Source organism: Aethalodelphis obliquidens, unplaced genomic scaffold (assembly GCF_003676395.1).
Source record: "Aethalodelphis obliquidens isolate GAN/ISIS:26980383/991018 unplaced genomic scaffold, ASM367639v1 scaffold7, whole genome shotgun sequence".
In the NCBI taxonomy this organism is placed as follows: domain Eukaryota; kingdom Metazoa; phylum Chordata; class Mammalia; order Artiodactyla; family Delphinidae; genus Aethalodelphis; species Aethalodelphis obliquidens.
In genome coordinates, this window is record NW_020837951.1 from 33,815,534 (window position 1) to 33,836,869 (window position 21,336).

At 42.2% G+C, this 21,336-nt stretch overlaps 1 protein-coding gene across 4 annotated transcripts in view; it reads left to right on the plus strand.

Moving 5' to 3' along the window:
* The window catches only part of XPA (XPA, DNA damage recognition and repair factor), a 97,376-nt gene that overhangs the window by 49,158 nt on the left and 26,882 nt on the right, over positions 1 to 21,336 (plus strand). The window contains exons 1-3 of one of the 4 annotated variants that reach the window (XM_027105427.1): positions 9,265 to 9,358; positions 9,646 to 9,844; positions 14,977 to 15,087. In XM_027105427.1, the coding sequence (XP_026961228.1) occupies positions 14,979 to 15,087 (109 nt within the window). In that variant the 5' untranslated portion in view covers positions 9,265 to 9,358; positions 9,646 to 9,844; positions 14,977 to 14,978. Of the gene's footprint in view, positions 1 to 9,251; positions 9,359 to 9,645; positions 9,845 to 10,242; positions 10,724 to 14,976; positions 15,088 to 21,336 lie in introns of those variants that run through there. The other 3 variants (XM_027105428.1, XM_027105425.1, XM_027105426.1) reach the window with 3 other exon arrangements.

Below are 21,336 nucleotides of genomic sequence, written 5' to 3' on the forward strand. Positions count from 1 at the left end.
TGTGTGTGTGTGTGTGTGTGTGTGTGTGTGTGTGTGTGTGTGTGTGTATCTATCTCCCGTAGCCTTCACATAGGTAAAGGCTTTCTGGCACCTGTGGTGAGTACACCAGGCCGGGTTCATTTATGGAGTAGTTTGGTGCCCTCTACTGGTTACCAGTTATGGCAGCAACAACAGCTATCCCTTACTGTGCCACTGTGCAGGACGTTCAACGTGTGCCACTACTGCTAATTTTGAATCCAAAGAACAGGCCTGTAGACTAGGCAGTTTTATCCGTATTTTATAGATGAGGAAGTAGGAGCTCTTAGACCTTAGATGTTCTGCCCAAAATGGCTGAGCCTGGATTCAAACCCAGCCTTGTGGGACCCCAAGTTCCTTCCACGCTTCCATGTCAATACCACTTGTCACAATCCTGATGCTGTGTGTAGGACTTTCCCCTTAAAATGACTTCTGCCTACCTCAAAATCTGCCAGGAATTGGGTGTTAATGCCCCTGTTTACACAAGGGGGAGGCCTGGGCTGGGACATCAGTGACTTGCCCAGGGTCCAGATCCAGTAAACCCTGAGCTCCTGCTCAATGCCAGGCTACTGCCCAGGAGAGCCACACACAAGGTCCACAAGGGAACTTCTTCCTGGGGCAGCAGCCTTCATTCAGGAGAGGGGTTGGGAGACCATGTTCCCACCCAGGGGACCTCCCTCTATTCTAGGCCCCAAGGGACTCAGAGATAAAGAAAACACGTATTCAACTTGTGGGGGACTCCCATCCACTGGATTCAACAGATGCTGTGAAGCTGGGCCCCTGGTGTATGTGTGTAAATGAGTGAATGAATGGATGGAGTGGCTGAGAGGTGAAGGTTAGGACTAATGGCAGAGGCTGTGCAGGTTGTGGGGTGGTTGGCCCAGTGTACTGTAAAGGGGTTGATTTCAGTTTAAGTTGAAGAGTCCATTCCTATCCGTCACAGCAGTCCACAGACAGAGATGGCTGAATTCGTAGGCTTGGGCTCCAATCCCTGGATATGCAAGCAGAGTTAAGAAGACCATAGAAGAGATGTTGTAGAGGGATTTCAAGCCTGTATGATATATTCTAAACAACAGCATCAAGATTTAGAAATTGGAAGATTTCACATAAAAATCCCAATTTTTAGCTCTTCTTTAACAAAGTAGAAGGCCTGGCTTCACTGGGCCTGCTGCAGTCCTGTCACAGCTGTCCTCTCGGTTCCCTATTGTTGCCCCAGCAGCAAGGATGACTGGGATGCCGTTTCTTATTGCACATGTGCTGTTGTTTTTCTTATTGCAAAAACAAAAATAAAAACATCTTTTAGTTCTTTCTGAAAAGAGGAAAAATTAAAAACCAAGTCATTTGTTTTAAGAAAAATAGTGTACGACATATTTATCTGTGGAAGTGAAGAAATTTCTGTACATTTAAAAGGCAAGTGCTCAACTGGCTCCATTGGTTTTCATTGCTAGCTTGGACCTCATGACAACTTGAATTTGCTGCCCTATAGGGTCTTTCATGTCTTCTCATCCCTGCTGTGTGGACCTCAGGTCAGACTTTCACCGTCTTGCCACTTGGGTCTTCAGCTCCCGAGATGAGGGGCCACTGGAACTGGCCATGAGTGTAGTACTGGGTCTTGTGGTCTGAGATAGGAAGAAATCCTGCCCAGTGAGGCTGCTATGAATTTCCAGTTAAGTGAGATGATAAAGGCCTGGCAGACCACATCGATGCCTCTGCCCAGGGAAGCCCTTTGGAGATGTAGTGCCTTGATCACAACTTTTCTGAATTGGCCTCCCTCCCAACACTTTCTTCCCAGCCCTTCCCTCTCCATCCTGGCCACATGGACAGTGCTCTGATTCCTGGAGTATTGTCCAGAAGTGGGCACCAGCTTCAGATGTGGTCTGAACAGCTCAAATCAGCAGGACAAACGTCTCCCCCAGTTCAGACATCCTGCTCTTATTCTTGTCACCTCAGATCACATCATCTCTTTTCATCAGTCACATCACATGTTGGTCGCCACTGAGTTTGTGAGACACCGAGACCTTCAGATTATTTTTTCAGGAACCCTTCTCAAGAGAAGAGAGTTCTACCCCTGCCTTAACTGAAAATCATAGACAGTGAATGTTGAACATGGTCCTGGAGATCATCTAATGTCACCTCCCACATAGGCAGAAAGAGACCACTTCATCAGACACTCTGACAAAATTGTTGAACTGAAATGACGAAGTTCACACTAACACACTTAGTACTGTTTTACCCACAGCTCCACTCCTCCAGGAATGGATCTTGATTTTGTAAAACAAACAAACAAACAACCCCAAACACATTAATCACCCTTTCTAGCTTAATCTCCTTCATAAGTTTGATTAGTACAATTTCTATATTTTCGGGTAGGTTAGTATCACATATTAGATATTCTGCTTACCAGAGTAACTCATTACCATTGTAGAAGACTTAGAAAATACAAAAAGCATAAGGAAAACAATTAAAGACTCTGGGATATCTACAGTATATAAAGAACACTTACAATTCAACAATAAAAAGGCAAATAATCCAATTTTAAAACAGGCGAAGGGCTTGAATAGACATTTCTCCAAAGAAGATAATACAAATGGCCCATATGCACATGAAAAGATACTCAACATAATTAATCTTTAAGGAAATGCAAATCAAAACCATGATGAGAAACCACTTCATATCCACTAGGATGTTATAGTAAAAAAGAAGATAATAAATATTGGCAAAGATGTGGAGAAATTGAAACCCTTATACATTGCTGGTAGGAATATGAAATAATGCAGTCACGTTGGAAAAGCAGTCTGGCAATTCCTCAGACTAGTAAACGTAGAATTACCGTAGGACTGAGCAGTTCCACTCCTAGGTGTCCGCTCAAGAGAAGTGGTAACACATAACCACACAAAAACTTGTAAACAGACATTCAGAGTATCATTATTCATAATAGCCGAAAAGTGGAAACAACTCAATGTCTATCAGCTGATGAATGGATTAAATAAAATGTGGTATATCCATAAAATGGAATGTTATTTGGCAATTAAAAAGTGAAATATTGGTACATGCTGCAACATAGATGAACCTTGAAGATGTTATGCTAGGTGAAAGAAGCCAGACACAAAAGGTCACATATTGTATGATTCCGTTCATGTGAAATGTCCAGAACAGTCAAATTTATGGAGACAGAAAACAAATTAGTGGTTGCTTAGGACTGAGAGGGTTTGAGAGGACATGGGGAGTGACTGCTAATGGGTATGGTGCTTGTTTCTGGGGTGATGAGAATGTTCTAAAATAGATGGTGGTGATAGTTGCGTAACTCTGTGAATATACTGAAAATGATTTGACTGCACACTTTAAATGGGTAAATTGTATGGTATGTGATTAAATCTTAATAGAGCTGTACGACACTGCCTTTTGTGAGTGCTTTGTGGAACCTCTCTGACTGACTCATGGTGGATACAGTGTCTCTCAGCAGCCCTGGCTGGATAGGTGTCCACCTTGGACTAGCTCCTCTGATGGTCCCTGGATGCAGAGGGATTCTGCCTTAAGAAGCTGAAGTGCATCTTGTATCATCCAGGGGAAATAAGGCAGCTGCATGATTATAATACAGGATGCAAGGTTGGAAGATGGGGGTGCTTGGGAGATGGAGGTGGAGGGTAATGGAGTAGCCTCGGAGAAGGGAAGAGGTTACTTGTAGCTGAAACATTGGGAAAAGGCTTCAAGGAGAGGGGAATAGTATTCTTTCAGATAAGATTGTGACAGATGGTGATGGATGTGATCAGGAAGAATCCAGATTAGACTTGAAGCTCCTTGAGAGGAGGACCATTAATTCATTGCTGTATTCCTGGTCCTCAGCACAGGACCTGGCTTGGAACACGGTGTCATGGTGTCATAAAGTTGCTGACTGAGTGAATATACAAATGAAAGAATGAGTGAGTGAGTGTATGAACAAAAGAATTGCAGGGAGAGAACTAGTTCAGAAGCAAGAGGAATGCAGGACTGGCTTAGAAGATAGACCAGTTTGGCTAAAGCATAAAGTTCAATGAGGATTCACGGAAGGTAAGTCCCCGCAAAAGGCAGCTGAAACCAGATGATGGGGATTAGCTATAGACTTGGGGTCAAATGACTTTTGAGCAAATGGTTAAACCTGTACTTTTTTTTTTTTTTTTGCCACGCTACACAGCTTGTGGGATCTTAGTTCCCTGATCAGGGATTGAACCCGGGCCTTCGGCAGTAAAAGCGCACAGTGAAAGCACACAGTCCAGTCCTAACCACTGGACTGCCAGGGAATTCCTTAAAGTTGTACTTTAGAAAGATGCTGTAAGGCCAAGTGGAAGATGGGTCAGAAGGGGTCAGCCTGGAGGCTGGGTGACCAGCTTAGAGGCTGGTCAGGCAAAAGATGATGGGGGCTAAACTAGGCCAGTAGTAGTGGGACCAGAGAAGGAATGGAAGCCAGAGACATTCAGCCAATTTCCAAGCATTATAAAAACTGTAAAAGCAAGTACGTCTGGTGACAAACAGTTCACCTATTCAACAGAACTCCAACTATTAGAGGAAGTACTTGCCAATAAAAAAGTTGGAATAAAATTTTCAACCACACTTTTTATAAAGGTAATTGAAAGGAAAACAAAAACCCCAATTGGGGATAGTAAGAAAACAGGGAACCACAAATTTATGACCCCATTATGTAGATTGGAGTTCCATGTAATGAATGAGCCCTGGACCACATGCATCCTCCCTTGGCCCTATCTAAGATCGGCAATAATAACTCTCAGATCAGGCTTAAGACAAAGACAGTCCAGTCTGTTTCAAGCCACTTGGTTAGCATGTAGGGTATTACAAGGATCTGGTTTCTGATCCCAGCTCTGCATTAACTCAGGCAGAACAAATACTAGTGGAGAAGTAAGAGGAAGACATTCTAATTTCGAGACTTAAGAGTTTAGTGGTTGAGAATATTGATACTGGGGCTGGGCTGTGCCTGGTTGAACTCAGCTCTGTCACCTTGACCTTGAACAAGTTATTTAACATCTCTGTGCCTTAGTTATCTCATCTATAAACTGGCACTAGTGAATATACTCATTGAGTAGTTATGAAAATTAGATTAATTAATAAATTTTAAATGCTTAAAAACACCTACTGTATCATATACTAAGCACCATGTAAGTGTTTACTATTATTATTATTATTGCAAAAAACACTGACCAAAGCTAGACAACAATGGAGCAGGCTGTTCTGAAGTAGAGTGTTCCCTGTCACCACAGGTATATAAGCAGAGCTGAGGTGGTTGTCAGGTTCAGCTTTGGACACTGAGTTTTCGGTGCTGGTGAGACATCCGACTAGGTTTATTCAGTATTATTCATTCTGTTTATTCAATTCCACAAACATTTAATGAGCAGCTACTCTGTGCCACACATTGTGCTGGCGATACTGGGATGAACCAGACGGTCCCAGCTCTCGAGGACCTGATAATCTAGTTAAGGACGGCAGGTAGGTATCACCTCTGGTGTGGAAGAGCCACAACACCAGCACACACGAGGTTCATAGGAGCCTGAGGAAGGAGACAGGCAAGTTTCCCGGAAGCAGTAGTAAGAAGCAAGGTCCCTTGGGCCACATTCAGGGCCTGGGGAATGCAGAGTCGGGAAGATCTGCCCTTGCTGGTCAGTGGGTGACTGGATTTTGTCTTCCAGTGCTGATAATCATTTTTCCTAGGTCCTGTCCTTAGTTGAATGTTTGGACCCTCCTACTTCTTATTGCTTCTGGAAAGAAAATTTTTGTGAGTCTTTAAGATGTTTTCTAAATCCCTTTGCACACACATTTTATTGATCAAGGTTCCAATATGATGTTTTTGCCTCAATCCCTTTATCTTTTAGTTCAGGGAGGTTGAAATCTAAGTTTTTCCAGAAGGAGCGTCAATCACAGCCAAAAGAGACTGCATTTCCTGGTTACTAAATCAATACAGCTTAGGTCTACAGGATCGGGCTAATTTCTGTGTTGCTGCATCCTCGTCCCAGACAGTTTCCCCCCTTGGCATGCTCCTTACCACAGATGTTCTCCTATTGTGAATTTATGCCAACGATGTTCAAAGTAACCACATTAAGGGGGTAAAGCCCCAGGAATCAGGGGAAAAATGAAAGTAAAAAAGAAAGACACACACATGTACTATTTACTAGATAATAAAGACAAATATGTTCACATCCTGTCATCTCAGGCATGAATAACCCCAGAAATGCTCTCAGAGAGGAGGCCCTGTCAGGAAACACTGCCAAGTTTCTCATTCCCCTTCCTGGCTTCCATTCTTACCTGCCTGCTCTCTTTCAGCCTCCATTAAGGGCTTTCAGTTCTTCCTGTGCTTTAGTTAATTACCCCTCTTTCAGCCAGGATCACAGTTGGTCTGGGAGGTGAGAGGTACAAAGCAGGAAGATAGATGTAGTTACAGGTTTTTCCCGACATTGTGAATGGGAAGAAGCAAGAACACATCCACTGGTCTATTCTCCTTGCCTGTTTTCCTTTTGTGCCCCCACCAAGATGACTCATGCCCCTGTGCTCCAGGCAAGCCCTGCAGCCTCTGTCACTGTGTGGGACGCACAGATCAGGGCATGTACTCCTCTTTTCTCTAAAGGAGGAGTCTCGGTTTACCTCGGTTGAGGCCTCAGCTAACAATTCAGACCCAATTACACGAAACTTGCTAACAAAGGTCAGGAAGCCCAAGGAGAGGGAGTTACCGGTAAAAGGAAATTCAGCGGTTTGTCAAGAGTTAACAAAATACCAGGGCTGGTGCAGCATCTGAGCTATGGTCTATGTCCTTCAATATTCAAGCTTGGAATGCTTTTCTGGGGAGGAGTTTCTAGTGGCTAATTGTCAAAATTTACGTTGGGGGAGAACTGTTACCTTGTCCTACGGAAATATTGCACAGCCTTAGATGCTCCTAGAGCTGTGTAGAGTCTAGAGGGGTCATTTAAGGGTGCTGCCTCTCAAAGTTTGCTGCCCATTAGAATCATGGGGGTGGGGGAGAGGTTGCTTTATAAAATCCTAATGCCCAGATCCCACCTCTACCAATGATATCAAACTCTGTGGTTTTTAAGCTCCCCAGGTGCTTTCAACGTGCAGCCAAGTTTGAGAACCTGTGGGCCAGACCCTTACTATTGGATCTGTGGTTCGTGGAGCTGCAGCCCCATCAGGGAGCTCATTAGAGATGCATATTCTCGAGTCCCACCATGGACCTACTGAATGAGAATGCTCATTTTAACAAGATCACCATGTGACTTGTATGTGCATTACAATTTGAGAAGTAGTTACTTTTCTTCAAACATTGGGCAGTTGGCAACAATGGGCCCAAATTCTGTCTACCCACTGGAGCTGTGCAGTAGCTTTTCCCTTAGCGGGGCCCTCACACTCCAGTTTGCCAGAGCCCCACACATGGATGGATTCATTAACTTCCATTACCTGCCTGGGCCCAGTTAGAATTGGAATTTTTAAAAACCTTATTATAAAATAAAATTAAAAAAGTAACACATAGTACATTCACAATGTTGTGAAGCCGTTACAACAGAACATTTTCATTACCCCAAAAGGAAGTCCCATACTTATTAAGCAGTCGCTTCTCATTTCCCTCTCCCCTCAGTCTCTGGCAACCACTAATTTGCTTTTTTGTTACTATGGGTTTGCTTATTTCAAATGTTTCATATAAAAGAAATTTATAAAAAACAAATATATTTATTTATTTATTTTGGGCTGTGTTGGGTCCTTGTTGCTGTGCACGGGCTTTCCCTAATTGTGGCGAGCAGGGGCTACTCTTCGTTGCGGTGCGCGGGCTTCTCATTGTGGTGGCTTCTCTTGTTGAGGAGCACAGGCTGTAGGTGCGGGGGCTTCAGTAGTTGTGACACACGGGCTCTAATGCGCAGGCTCAGTAGTTATGGTGCACAGGCTTAGTTGCTCTGCGGCGTGTGGGATCTTCCAGGACCAGGGATCAAACCCGTATCCCCTGCATTTGCCGGTGGATTCTTAAGCACTGTGCCACCAGGGAAGTCCCTATAATGTTTTCAAGGTTCATCCATGTTGGAGCATGTGTCAGTACTTCCTTTTTATGGCTGAATTATATTCCTTGTTTGGATACGCCACATTTTGTTTATCCATTCATCATTTGATGGACATTTGGGTAGTTCCAGTCTTTTGGTTATTGTGAATAGTGCTGCTATGAACATTTGTATGCAAGTTTTTGTTTGAACACCTGTTTTCAACCTTTGAGGACTTGAGTTCTACCTGGGAGTGAAATTGCTGACTTATATGGTAATTCTATATGTTTAACTTTTTGGAGAATAGCCAAACTGTTTGCCATGGGCAGCATTGTTTTTACATTCCCACTAGCAATGTATGAGGATTCCAATTTCTCCACGTCCTTGCCAACACTTGTTATTTTCTGTTTTTTTTCCCTTTTAATTCTAGTCATAGTAATGGGTGTGAAATGGTATCACACTTCACTTTTGATCTGATGCTTTTCATTTGCATTTCACTAATGATGAATTCTTTTCATGTACTTGTTTGGCCACTTGTATATCTTCTTTAGAAAAATATCTAAGTCTTTAGCTCATTTAAAAACTGTTATTTGCCTTTTTGTTATTTAGTTGTAAGAGTTCCCTTTTCAGATACAGGTATCCCTCGCTTTTCAAGTTTGCTTTATCTCAATTTGCTTTTATGAAAGACCTTCATTGGTACCTGTTTTCGCTAACAGAAAGAAATGTGAAGAAGATTTCCGCTTTCAGGAAAAAAGGGGAAAAGCAAAAATAGTGTTCGAGTTTGTTTTGCATGAGGCAGTATAGAGGCAGCACGCTTTGAGAGAATGACACCACCAAGTTCCTTCCCGGGGAACTACCTTCAGCATCTTAGTATCCAGCTGCCATAGCTTTGAACTGTGTCTGTGAGCATCTGTGCTTTATCTCGATTTATTTTGTGCATGTGCATTCGTTAGCAAGATGTGTCCTAAGGTAATTGCTTCTTTGCTTTATGCCATTTTGGCTTAGAAAAGGTTTCTTAGGAATGCTCTACTTTTGGATAGGGAACATGGAAACCTGTTTATGATTTCCAAATATTTTCTCCCATCCTGTGAGTTGTCTTTTCATTTTCTTGATAGTGTCCTTTGATGAACAAAAGTTTTCAATTTTGATGAAGTTAAATTTCTCTAATTTTTTCTTTTCTGGCTCGTGCTTTAGGTGTCATATAGAATTTGAGATTTTATCACCTGGACAAGATCAATGGATGGGGAGCAAGAAGAATCTGAGGAGAAAGGGAGTAGGGATGGCTTGAGGTCTCTGTCTCCAGTTCAACCAGAAGAGCTCAGCATTTCTCTGCTTTATATAAGGTCCTCCAGTTTAAATATACATATATTTGATAGATTAGAACCACTAGTTTGTGCTTCTCAAACTTTTATCATTGAATATTAGTGGGAAACCTCAGTGTGCCAGCTTGCTCTAAAAACTAGTCCCAAATGGTATATGTAGTAATTAGAACTTAATGTTTTCTGGCTTCAGTTAGGTTTTATTTGTAATAAAGAAAAAACAGAAGAGTTGAAAAAAAAAAAAAAAGAAAAAACATACATTTTAAGAAAATCATGCAGTGTTTCTTTTGCTTCATTTGCCACATGTTTAGGAAGTCAGGATTTGGCCCAAATCCAAACCCACTGTCTACCTGGTGGCAGCTCATCCACACTGAAGAAATATTCCAAGGAAAAGAAGACAGCCGAGCTCAAGCATACCAGCCTTTGGAACCTGGTGCTGCATTTGCCTGATGTCACAGCAAGTGAGAGTTTAAACCCAGGTGCTCTCATTTCGAATCTAGGCCAGGTGTTGTAAGTAGTCAGACCAATCATCTATTGATCTCTCTTGATTGGCACTACTATTACTACTAGCTGCCATTTTATTTTATTATTTCATTTTACATTTTTTGGCTGTGCTGCTGGCATGCGGGATCTTAGTTCCCCAACCAGGTTTGGAACTCGCGCCCCCTGCATTGGAAGCACCGAGTCTTAACCTCTGGACTGCAAGGGAAGTCCTGCCATCATTTTTGAAAGCTTTTTATGTGCCAGGCATTGTGCTGAAAGGCTACATCCAATCTTCCCAACAACGATGGAAGTGGTTCCGTAATTATCCTCATTTTACTACTGAAGAAACTGAACTCAGGTTAAATAACTTGCTGAAGTCACGCAGATGGCAAGTGTTAGAGATAGGATTTAACCCAAGTCTGACTCCAAAGTCCATGTTCTGAACCACCAAGCGAAACTATTATTTTAAAGATGACCATCACCGATCTGTGCCACGGCCCTCCCCCTGGGTTACAAGCCGGCCAATGTTCCCCGCGGCGACGCGTGCGCAGACTCCGCCCGCCGCCCCTCCCTTTCCCACGTGCTTCTCAAATTGCGCAGGCGCTCTCCTTGTCGGAGGCTGAGCCGTGGAGCAGGCGCGGAGGCGGTGCCGGCGCCGGCTGGGCTTGGGCACGCTTCGGGTAGCCAATGCGCGTGCGCGGGGCTAGAGCCACAGTCCTTGGGGGAGCACGGAGATGGCGGCCGCCGGGGGAGATTCGTCTGAGCCGGCGGTTTCAGAACAGCCGGCGGAGCTGTCTGCCGCGGTGCGGGCGAGCATCGAGCGGAAGCGGCAGCGGGCGCTGATGCTGCGCCAGGCCCGGCTGGCGGCCCGGCCTTACCCGGCGACGGCGGCTGCGGCTACCGGAGGTTTGGGCCCGGGCGGCGTCTGCCCCTTCTCTTTCCTTGCGGACCAGGGGCAGCGTCTTGGGTGTGGCGTGCACTCCCTTAGCGTTTCCGCGCAGACCCTTCCGCAGTCCCAGGTGCGGGGGGTGGGGGTGGGATCCGCTCAGCGGGCCTTGTCACAGTGGGCTGTCCGAGACCACAGGGCGACTCCTGACTCCCAGCCCTGGCCTTTCCTCCCTGCTCCTGGGCGGTCCTTAGCTTGGGAATGCAGCCGCCCTCGCCGTCAGGAAATGCCAGCCAGTGCCTCAGCTCTCCCTTTCTGCTCTCTTCCTGCAGCTTCCACCGGTCCCAGGGGTGGTTTTTGTGTAAAGCTTTTAGACCTTGTAACACATTTAACTAGTGGTCCTGCACCAGCTTCCCTCAGTCATCCATTTAACACAGGGTGATTGAGTGCATATTCCGTAACCGGCACAGTGCTTGCTCCGTGCTGAGAGCAAACACGTTAGCTGCTGCCTTCGTGGGGCTAACAGAGTGGCACCTGTTGTGCTTCACGTTTTTCAAATTGGCTGATTTGATTCTCACAGCTAACCTGTGAGAAAATAATTAGGACAGGGTTTGGTATCCTTGTTTTACTGAGGTGGTAACAGGATCAGAAAAGGAAAGGGGGTTTGCTCAGGTGCATCCCAGTAAGTGCAAAGGCTAATCAGGACTAGAACTCGGGTCATCTGACCCTGGGTTCGGGGCCTTTCCTTGCTCTCCAGCTGCCTCTGCTATACTAGGCATCTCTCTCACCCATAGGAAGAAAGGCTGTTATTCTTGTTTGGATTTCATCTTTCCCTTTTCTTAGGGCAGCCCTTGGCGGCTTATTTGTCTCTTTGCCTATCATGTATGTGTCTATCATGTAATTCTCCAGTGGGGTCAACTAATAATTTTCCTCAGGGAAATACAGTTTGGTTGACACGTGGTTCTTCAGGACCACCTCTATAATGTGAAGCACAGGTGTTCCTAAGCCTATATCCATACTGTGTGAGCAGTTGAGCACGGTCAGAGCTGTGTCATGCACTACCCTTTTTCATCAGCCAGAAGTAAGGAAGAGTGAAAAGAGCGAGCTGCGTGTCTTGATATTCATACTGACACTGAATCTGCAAATTGCAACCAGTTTTAATGGTTCTGGTCTCATCCTTTCTGCTTTATAGTGGTTTTCTTTTATTCCTTTCCCAACTTGAAGCATTCTAGGGTCAGGACAAAAAGTTGTCCATCTGCACTGATTAATTCATATTCATTATTCCATAAAGGTTTCTAGATCTGTACTAAAAGACCGTGGAACACGGGTGCGAAATAGAGCATAAAGTGGTATTAAACTAAATGTCTGATAATGGAAAGCAAGGTAGCATGAATATTTTGTTAGATTTCTTAGGTATTTGCCAAAGAACTGAACTGTGTTACAGCATTGTATACAACCTGCTGTGCTTCAAGAGTTGGGTAGGTGCTGAGATTTTTAATCTTTGTAGTACTTTTATTTCAGTGTACTGTACAGTTTTCATTTTCTGTGTGTGCTATGACATGCCATGAAAAAACTGAGAAGAACTTGCGTAGAATGTGTTGCTAAGAGTAGTGCTAAGGGCCTGGGGAACAAACAAGGCATAGCAGTAGAGAGAAATTGGGCTTTGTTTTTGGCATGATTTACCATTGTTCAGGATCCTGCTCAGATTATGGTCTTGATTACTCCAGCTTCCCTTCTTAATTCTTACTGCACTCATGAATGATTATTCTAATCATTTGCTACACTATTCATGAAATCAAAAGCATATTCTGATACATTCATTGATTTCTATCCAGTCAGTAAATATTCGTGGAATGCTTAACTATTTTTCAGAATTACGGAGATAAAAGCACTCAGTCTAATGAAGGGATGTAGAGAGATGGACAGACAATGTAGTAGAATATGAGAACTGCTGTTAACTGTATAAACAGGCTTATACTCTAATTCCTTTATTTAATAAATTGAGGCCAGAGAAGGGGAGTTTAGACTTAAGCAAGATAATACCTACTAAATTTGTCTTTAAAAATTAGTTATAACATTCATACATTAATGTAAAATGCACTCATCTGAATTTTACCTATGTGAATTCTCATGTCAATACCACAGCAATCAATATACTGTACAGACACTTCCAGAACCTCAGAAGTTTCCCTAATGGCAGTTCTTAGTCAACCATTCACCCTCAGAAGTAACTATCATTCGGACCATTTGATTAGTACTGTCTGTATTTGAACATCATATAAATGGAATCATACAGTAACTGGCTTCTTTTGCTCAACATAATACCTGAGAGATTCATCCATGTTGTTGCATGTGTTGGTAGTTTGTTCATTTATATGTTCTGTAGTACTCTTTTAGGTTGTTATACCGTAGTTTTTCCATTTTCTTTCGATGGAAATTTGGGTTGTTTCCAGTTTGGGGCTGTTATGAGGAAAACATTTGTGAGCATTTTTGATATGTCTTATGGTAGACATTTGCACTCATTTCTATTGTGTACATGCCTAGAGATGGAATTCTGGGTTATAGGGGAGATGTATATTTTAACTTTAGCAGGCATTGCCGAACAATGATTATATGAATTTAAAATCTTACCAGCCGTGAGTGATAGTCCCAGGTGCTCCACACCCTCATCACCTGGTATTGTCAGTCTTCTTCATTTTGAGTATTCTGGTGGGAATGGTGATATTTCAGTATGGTTTTAATTTGTATTTTCCTAATTACTTATGATGATGAGGCCTTTTTCATGTGGTTACTAGCTGTTTGCATATCTTCACTTGTGAAGTTTCTCTTCAGGTCTTTTCCCTTTTTTTAAGTTGGGCTATTTGTCTTTCACTGGTTTATAGGATTTCATTACGTATTCTGGATAAGTCTTTTGTCAGATATACATATTGCAAATAGCTTCTCCCGATTTGTATCTTGTCTTTTTACTCTCATAATGGTGTCTTTTGATGAATAGAGGTTCTTAGTTTGTTTTGTTTTTTTTTTGCGGTACGCGGGCCTCCCACTGTTGTGGCCTCTCCCGTTGCGGAGCACATGCTCCGGACGCGCAGGCTCAGCGGCCATGGCTCACGGGCCCAGCGGCCCCATGGCATGTGGGATCTTCCCGGACCGGGGCACGAACCCTTGTCCCCTGCATCGGCAGGCGGACTCTCAACCACTGCGCCACCAGGGAAGCCCAGGTTCTTAGTTTTAATCAAGTTCAATTTGCAGTTTTTCTCTTACGGTTAATACGTTTGTGTCATGTTGAAGACGTTTTTGGATACCTCAAGTTCATTGAGTTATTCTCCAATGTTCTCTTGTAGAAGCTTTATTGTTTTACCTTTTACCCTTTACATTCAAGACTATGATCCATTTAAAAATTGTTTTGTGTATATTGTATGAGGTAGAGTCAAAGTTCATTTATTGAAATAACCATCTTTTCCTCACTGTTTTGTAGTACCTTTGTCATAAATCCTAGCATCATTTATTGAAAATATTATCTTTTTCTCACTGAATTGTCTTGGAGCCTTTGCTGTAAGTTAAGTGACCGAATATGTGTAGGTCTATTTCAGGACTCTGTCTTCTACTATCAATACATTGGCCCCTTTGTTTTAGTACTATACTGTCATAATTACTGAAGCTTTGTAGTAAATCTTTAAATCTGGTAGTGTAAATCCTCCAGTTTTGTTCAGGATTATCTTGGCTATTGTGTGTTCTTTGTATTTACATATAAATGTTAGATCAGCTTGTCAGCTCCCATTGCTACTCCCCCTCCTGAGTGTGCCTCCGCGCACACACACACACACACACACACACACACACGCACGCACGTGCGTTCCCCCCCCCCCCCCCCCCCCCCCGCCACTGCTGGGGTTTTGAATGGAATCACATTGAATCTTTAGGTAAATCTGGGGAGAACTGACTTAGATTTCTCTTAGTGGTGTTTGCAGTGTAGAGGTTTTACACACCTGTTCCTAGGTATTATTTCTTAATTCTAATTGTAGATTCTTTTGGATATTCTGTATACATAATCACATCATCTGTGAATACTGTTTTCTTTCCAGCCTTTATGCCTGTCTTGTTTTCTTGCCGTAGTACAGTGGCTGGGACCTTCATTATAATGTTGAATAGAAGTGGTATAGTGGACATCCTTGTCTTGTTTGATATATATTAAATTTTTAAAAGTTCCTGTTTATGCACAAGGGAACATAAGGGCTTACCTAGTTCATTTGTTGACCACTCTTACTTTTTGTAGGCATGGCTAATGTAAAAGCAGCCCCGAAGATAATTGACACAAGAGGAGGCTTCATTCTGGAAGAGGAGGAGGAAGAAGAACATACAACAGGAAAAGTTGTTCATCAACCAGGTAAAGTGTGTTTTCAGAAAATAGATACCTAGGTTGGTCATTTTGAGTAACATGCATAATTCTTTGCAAAGTGATGCTAGAAAATGCCACATTTAGTCTAGTCACTGAGCAGGTTGGCTTTATAAGAGTGATAAAATTTGGCAGTTTTGCTAGTAGATTAAAAATGGAACAGATTTGGCAGTGATTCATTTAACATGTCGTTTGTGTACTTAGGGTTGATGCTCTCTGTTTTATAATAGGCAGGCTGATAGAATAAATACTTAGAAGTATCTTGATAGGCTGAAATGAGGGACTTGAATGCAAGAGATAAACTTTAGGTCTTTTCTTTATGTTTAGAGGAAAAAAAGTGGTCTGTAAAGTACAAGATAGGTCTGGCATAAAAAGAATAATAAAATATTATGTAAGGTTAAAGTTTTGGTAAATCACATATATCTATATCCATCCATCCTCTGGATGAGGGTACTTTCACACTCTTTGAAAAAGATAGTTTTACTTGATCATAAGTTTGAAGCCAGTAGTGGAATATAACAGCTTAAAAAAGCTATTCCAGGGCTTCCCTGGTGGCGCAGAGGTTGAAAGTCCGCCTGCCGATGCAGGGAACACGGGTTCGTGCCCCGGTCCGGGAAGATCCCACATGCCGCAGAGCGGCTGGGCCCATGAGCCATGGCCGCTCAGCCTGCGCGTCTGAAGCCTGTGCTTCACAACGGGAGAGGCCACAACAGTGAGAGGCCCGAAAACTGAAAAAAAAAAAAAAAAAAAAAACAAAACAAAACAAAAAAAAAGCTATTCCAGTTTTGGTTGTAGCATTAGAAGTGTTGTGTATTCATCAAGGTAGGTAATAATCCTGTTCTCTTCTGTGTGTGTCTAAACTGTTGTTTTCAGAAGCTGACACCTGAAGGATTAAAATACTTATTTTCAGTTTGGGTGCCTTTTTTTTTTTTAATATCTTTATTGGAGTATAATTGTTTTACAATGGTGTGTTAGTTTCTGCTTTATAACAAAGTGAATCAGCTATATATATGCATATATCCCCATATCTCCTCCCTCTTGCATCTCCCTCCCACCCTCCCTATCCCACCCCTCTAGGTGGTCACAAAGCACTGAGCTGATCTCCCTGTGCTATGGGCTGCTTCCCACTAGCTATCTGTTTTACATTTGGTAGTGTATACATGTCCATGCCACTCTCTCACTTCGTCCCAGCTTACCCATCTCCCTCCCCGTGTTCTCAAGTCCATTCTCTACATCTGCGTCTCTATTCCTGTCCAGTCCTTAGGTTCTTCAGAACCTTTTTTTTTTTTTTAGATTCCATATATACGTGTTAGCATATGGTATTTGTTTTTCTCCTTCTGACTTACTTCACTCTGTATCACAGACTCTAGATCCATATACCTCACTACAAATAACTCAGTTTCGTTTCTTTTTATGACTGAGTAATATTCCACTGTATATATTGGGTGCCATATTTTATGAGGGCTATTGACAAGTGTATATGTCCAAAACAGGGTGGTCAAAATGGAAATATTGAAATTGGCATGTGAGGAACAGTTGTCAAAACTGGATACGTTTAACTTAGAAACACTGCAGCTGCCTGCAAATGCAAGAAGTATTCCTCTGTGGACGACAGATTATACTTACTGCTATTTGCTCTGGAGGGGAGAATTGGAACAGTGGATAACAGTTAACAGCGAGGGAGATTCCAACCCAGTATAATGAACTTGTACTTTGCACTAAATAGGGTGTTGGCACATACATCATGTGAGCCAAACCACGTGGAGTGCTGCCTCTAAATAGCAAAGCATTGGAGGGGTTCAGAGATTGAGAGACCACTTGAGCAGGATATTGTAGAAAAACCCTGTATCAGGAGGGAATGCCTTGAATTCAGTGACCTGTAAAGTCCTTATGATTCTATGGATATGAAGATTCACTGTAACTGTTTTTCTGTAGATTCCTGAATCCACCACGGGCTTATAAAGCCCTGTTCATTCAACAGGTCATGCAACAAACATTAATTGAGAACCTACTGTAGTGCCTTTGTGCTTGACTGAGGTATGTATGTGGCATGTGTCATATACTGTTATTGACGGTAGGGCTGCTGCTTGCAGTTAGCACTCTGGTAACGAATTTGTGCAGGTTAGTAAAGGTGTCTCTTATTCGCAAGCTGGCCCCATACAGGGAAGGCAGGGGGAGGCTCAAGAAAGAGTCAGAGCACTCCAGATTGGTAGGTGGCAGTTTTAATAAGCAAGGGAACTTTCTTACAAGGCTTGTCTTGGGTGGCTGTGAGTTGAGTAGATCTCCGCACCCGCTCGCCAAATCTTAAAGTATATGTAGAAGCTTTCACTGGGTTCAGTTCCATATTCAGTCCACATGGTCTCAACAACACCATACGCTCTCAACAACACCATATGCTCTCAAGGCTGTGTCCTTGAAACAGCTCCCACTGTGGGAACATGGGGCAGAATGTACATCCCAAGGAGAGAAGAAGAGAGAGTGAGGAGCCTCTGATTGCCCAGGTCCAGCTCACAGGTTAACCGGTGGTCACATCCTTGATTACCTCTTCCACAGTGTCATCTTTGGGAGAGAAAGTAGAAAAAGACCCTCTTTCTCTGGGCTGACTTAGCCTGGGCCAGGGCTCATGGCTTAAAAAGTGGTCATGGGCTGCATTTTGACACCTGTTTGCCCCCTTGGGCAGGTGCCTTTGCACAAGGAGCCTACTTTTAAGACTTTATGTGGTTGACCTCTATGGGTAGAAGAAAACAGGGAGAGTAATTAATATTTTCTATCACTTTTTTTTTTTTTAGAGTCAGACACTAATTTCTGTACTTGGCAGAATTTCAGACAGTCACAATGATGAAAGGGCTTGAAAAGGAAAGGAAATGGGCTTCACTAGGTTTATAAAAGTTTGGATGTCTCCATACATACTGGAGAGGGGCCCCGTGGATTAGGACACTGCAAAGGGAGATCTCAGAAAGGGGGGTTGGGGTGGAGCTTCTGCAACTCTTGACTGAGGGAGCAATGGAACCTCTCCTTTGGTAAAAAGCTAGATGCCTATGGAGAAGAGGCTGGTTGCTTCTCTGTGCTTTTCTGCTTCCTAGGACTTTTTTTTTTTTTAATGTCTTAAGTTACTTACAATTGGTGCAGCTTAAGAGCTCTTTCTTTTCTTTCTTTTTTTTTAAGTTATTTCTGAGATATACATTTTAAAGTAATAACTAGAATTATGACTTATAACATTATACCAGAACATATAAGATTTTTAGAAATTTCATGTAATGTCTGAAACATTTATATTAACATACTTCCATACAAATAACCCAAAGAAAGTTTAGTATTAGTTGTTTTTTTTTGTTTGTTTGTTTGTTTATACTGCGGGTTCTTATTAGTCATCAATTTTATACACATCCGTGTATACATGTCAGTCCCAATCGCCCAGTTCATCACACCATTATCCCCACCCCACCGCGGTTTTCCCCCCTTGGTGTCCATACGTTTGTTCTCTACATCTGTATCTCAACTTCTGCCCTGCAGACCGGTTCATCTGTACCATTTTTCTAGGTTCCACATACATGCGTTAATATACGATATTTGTTTTTCTCTTTCTGACTTACTTCACTCTGTATGACAGTCTCTAGATCCATCCACGTCTCAACAAATGACTCAATTTTGTTCCTTTTTATGGCTGAGTAATATTCCATTGTATATATGTACCACAACTTCTTTATCCATTCGTCTGTCGATGAGCATTTAGGTTGCTTCCATGACCTGGCTATTGTAAATAGTGCTGCAGTGAACATTGGGATGCATGTGTCTCTTTGAATTATGGTTTTCTCAGAGTATATGCCCAGTAGTGGGATTGCTGGGTTGTATGGTAGTTCTATTTTTAGTTTTTTAAGGAACCTCCATGCTGTTCTCCATAGTGGCTCTATCAATTTACATTCCCACCAACAGTGCAAGAGGGTTCCCTTTTCTCCATGCCCTCTCCAGCATTTGTTGTTTGTAGATTTTCTGATGATGCCCATTCTAACTGGTGTGAGATGATACCTCATTGTAGTTTTGATTTGCATTTCTCTAATAATTAGTGATGTTGAGCAGCTTTTCATGTGCGTCTTGGCCATCTGTATGTCTTCTTTGGAGAAATGTCTATTTAGGTCTTCTGCCCATTTATGGATTGGGTTTGTTTATTTAATATTGAGCTGCATGAGCTGTTTATATATTTTGGAGATTAATCCTTTGTCCGTTGATTCGTTTGCAAATATTTTCTGAGGGTTGTCTTTTGGTCTTGTTTATGGTTTCCTTTGCTGTGCAAAAGCTTTGAAGTTTCATTAGGCCCCATTTGTTTATTTTTGTTTTTATTTCCATTACTCTAGGAGGTGGATCAAAAAAGATCTTGCTGTGATTTATCTCAAAGAGTGTTCTTCCTATGTTTTCCTCTAAGAGTTTTATAGTGTCCAGTCTTACATATAGGTCTGGAATCCATTTTGAGTTTATTTTTGTGTATGGTGTTAGGGAATGTTCTAATTTCATTCTTTTACATGTAGCTGTCCAGTTTTCCCAGCACCACTTATTGAAGAGACTCTCTTTTCTCCATTATATCTCTTTGCCTCCTTTGTTATAGATTAGTTGACCATAGGTGTGTGGGTTTATCTCTGGGCTTTCTATCTTGTTCCATTGATCTGTGTTTCTGTTTTTGTGCCAGTACCATATTGTCTTGATTACTGTAGCTTTGTAGTATAGTCTGAAGTAAGGGAGTCTGATTCCTTCAGCTCCGTTTTTTTCCCTCAAGTCTGCTTTGGCTATTCAGGGTTTTTTGTGTCTCCATACAAGTTTAAGATGATTTGTTCCAATTCCGTAAAAAATGCCATTGGTAATTTTTTTTTTTTTTTTTTTTTTTTGTGGTACGCGGGCCTCTCACTGTTGTGGCCTCTCCCATTGCAGAGCACAGGCTCCGGATGCGCAGGCTCAGTGGCCATGGCTCATGGGCCCAGCCGCTCCGCGGCACGTGGGATCCTCCGAGACTGGGGCATGAACCCCTGTCCCCTGCATCAGCAGGCGGACTCTCAACCACTACGCCACCAGGGAAGCCCGCCATTGGTAATTTGATAGGGATTGCATTGTATCTGTAGATTGCTTTGGGTAGTATAGTCATTTTCACAACATTGATTCTTCCAATCCAAGAACATGGTATATCTCTCCATCTGTTGTTATCATCTTTAACTTCTTTCATCAGTGTCTTATAATTTTCTGCATACATGTCTTTTGTCTCCCTAGGTAGGTTTATTCCTAGGTATTTTATTCTTTTTGTTGCAATGGTAAATGGGAGTGTTTCCTTAATTTCTCTTTCAGATTTTTCATCATTAGTGTATAGGAATGCAAAGATTTCTGTGCATTAATTTTGTATCCTGCATCTTTACCTAATTTTGTATCCTGCAACTTTACCAAATTCATTGATTAGCTCTAGTAGTTTTCTGGTGGCATTTTTAGGATTCTCTATGTATAGTATCATGTCATCTGCAAACAGTGACAGTTTTACTTCTTTTCCAATTTGTATTTCTTTTTCTTCTCTGATTTCCGTGGCTAGGACTTCCAAAACTGTGTTGAGTAATAGTGGTGAGAGTGGACATCCTTGTCTCGTTCCTGATCTTAGAGGAAATGCTTTCAGTTTTTCACCATTCAGAATGATGTTTGCTGTGGGTTTGTCGTATATGGCCTTTATTATGTTGAGTTAGTTTCCCTCTGTGCCCAGTTTCTGGAGAGTTTTTATCATAAATGGGTGTTGAATTTTGTCAAAAGCTTTTTCTGCATCTATTGAGATGATCATATGGTTTTTCTTCTTCAATTTGTTAATATAGTGTATCACATTGATTGATTTGTGTATTTTGAAGAATCCTTGCATCCCTGGGATAAATCCCACTTGATCATGGTGTATGATCCTTTTAATGTGTTGTTGGATTCTGTTTGCTAGTATTTTGTTGAGGATTTTTGCATGTATATTTAGCAGTGGTATTGGTCTGTAATTTTTTTTTTTTGTAGTATCTTTGTCTGGTTTTGGTATCAGGGTGATGGTGGCCTCATAGAATGAATTTGGGAATGTTCCTTCCTCTGCAATTTTTTGGAAGAGTTTGAGAAGGATGGGTGTTAGGTTAGCTCTTCTCTAAATGTTTGATAGAATTCATCTATGAAGCCATCTAGTCCTGGATTTTTGTTTGTTGGAAGTTTTTTAATCACAGTTTCAATTTCATTACTTGTGATTGGTCT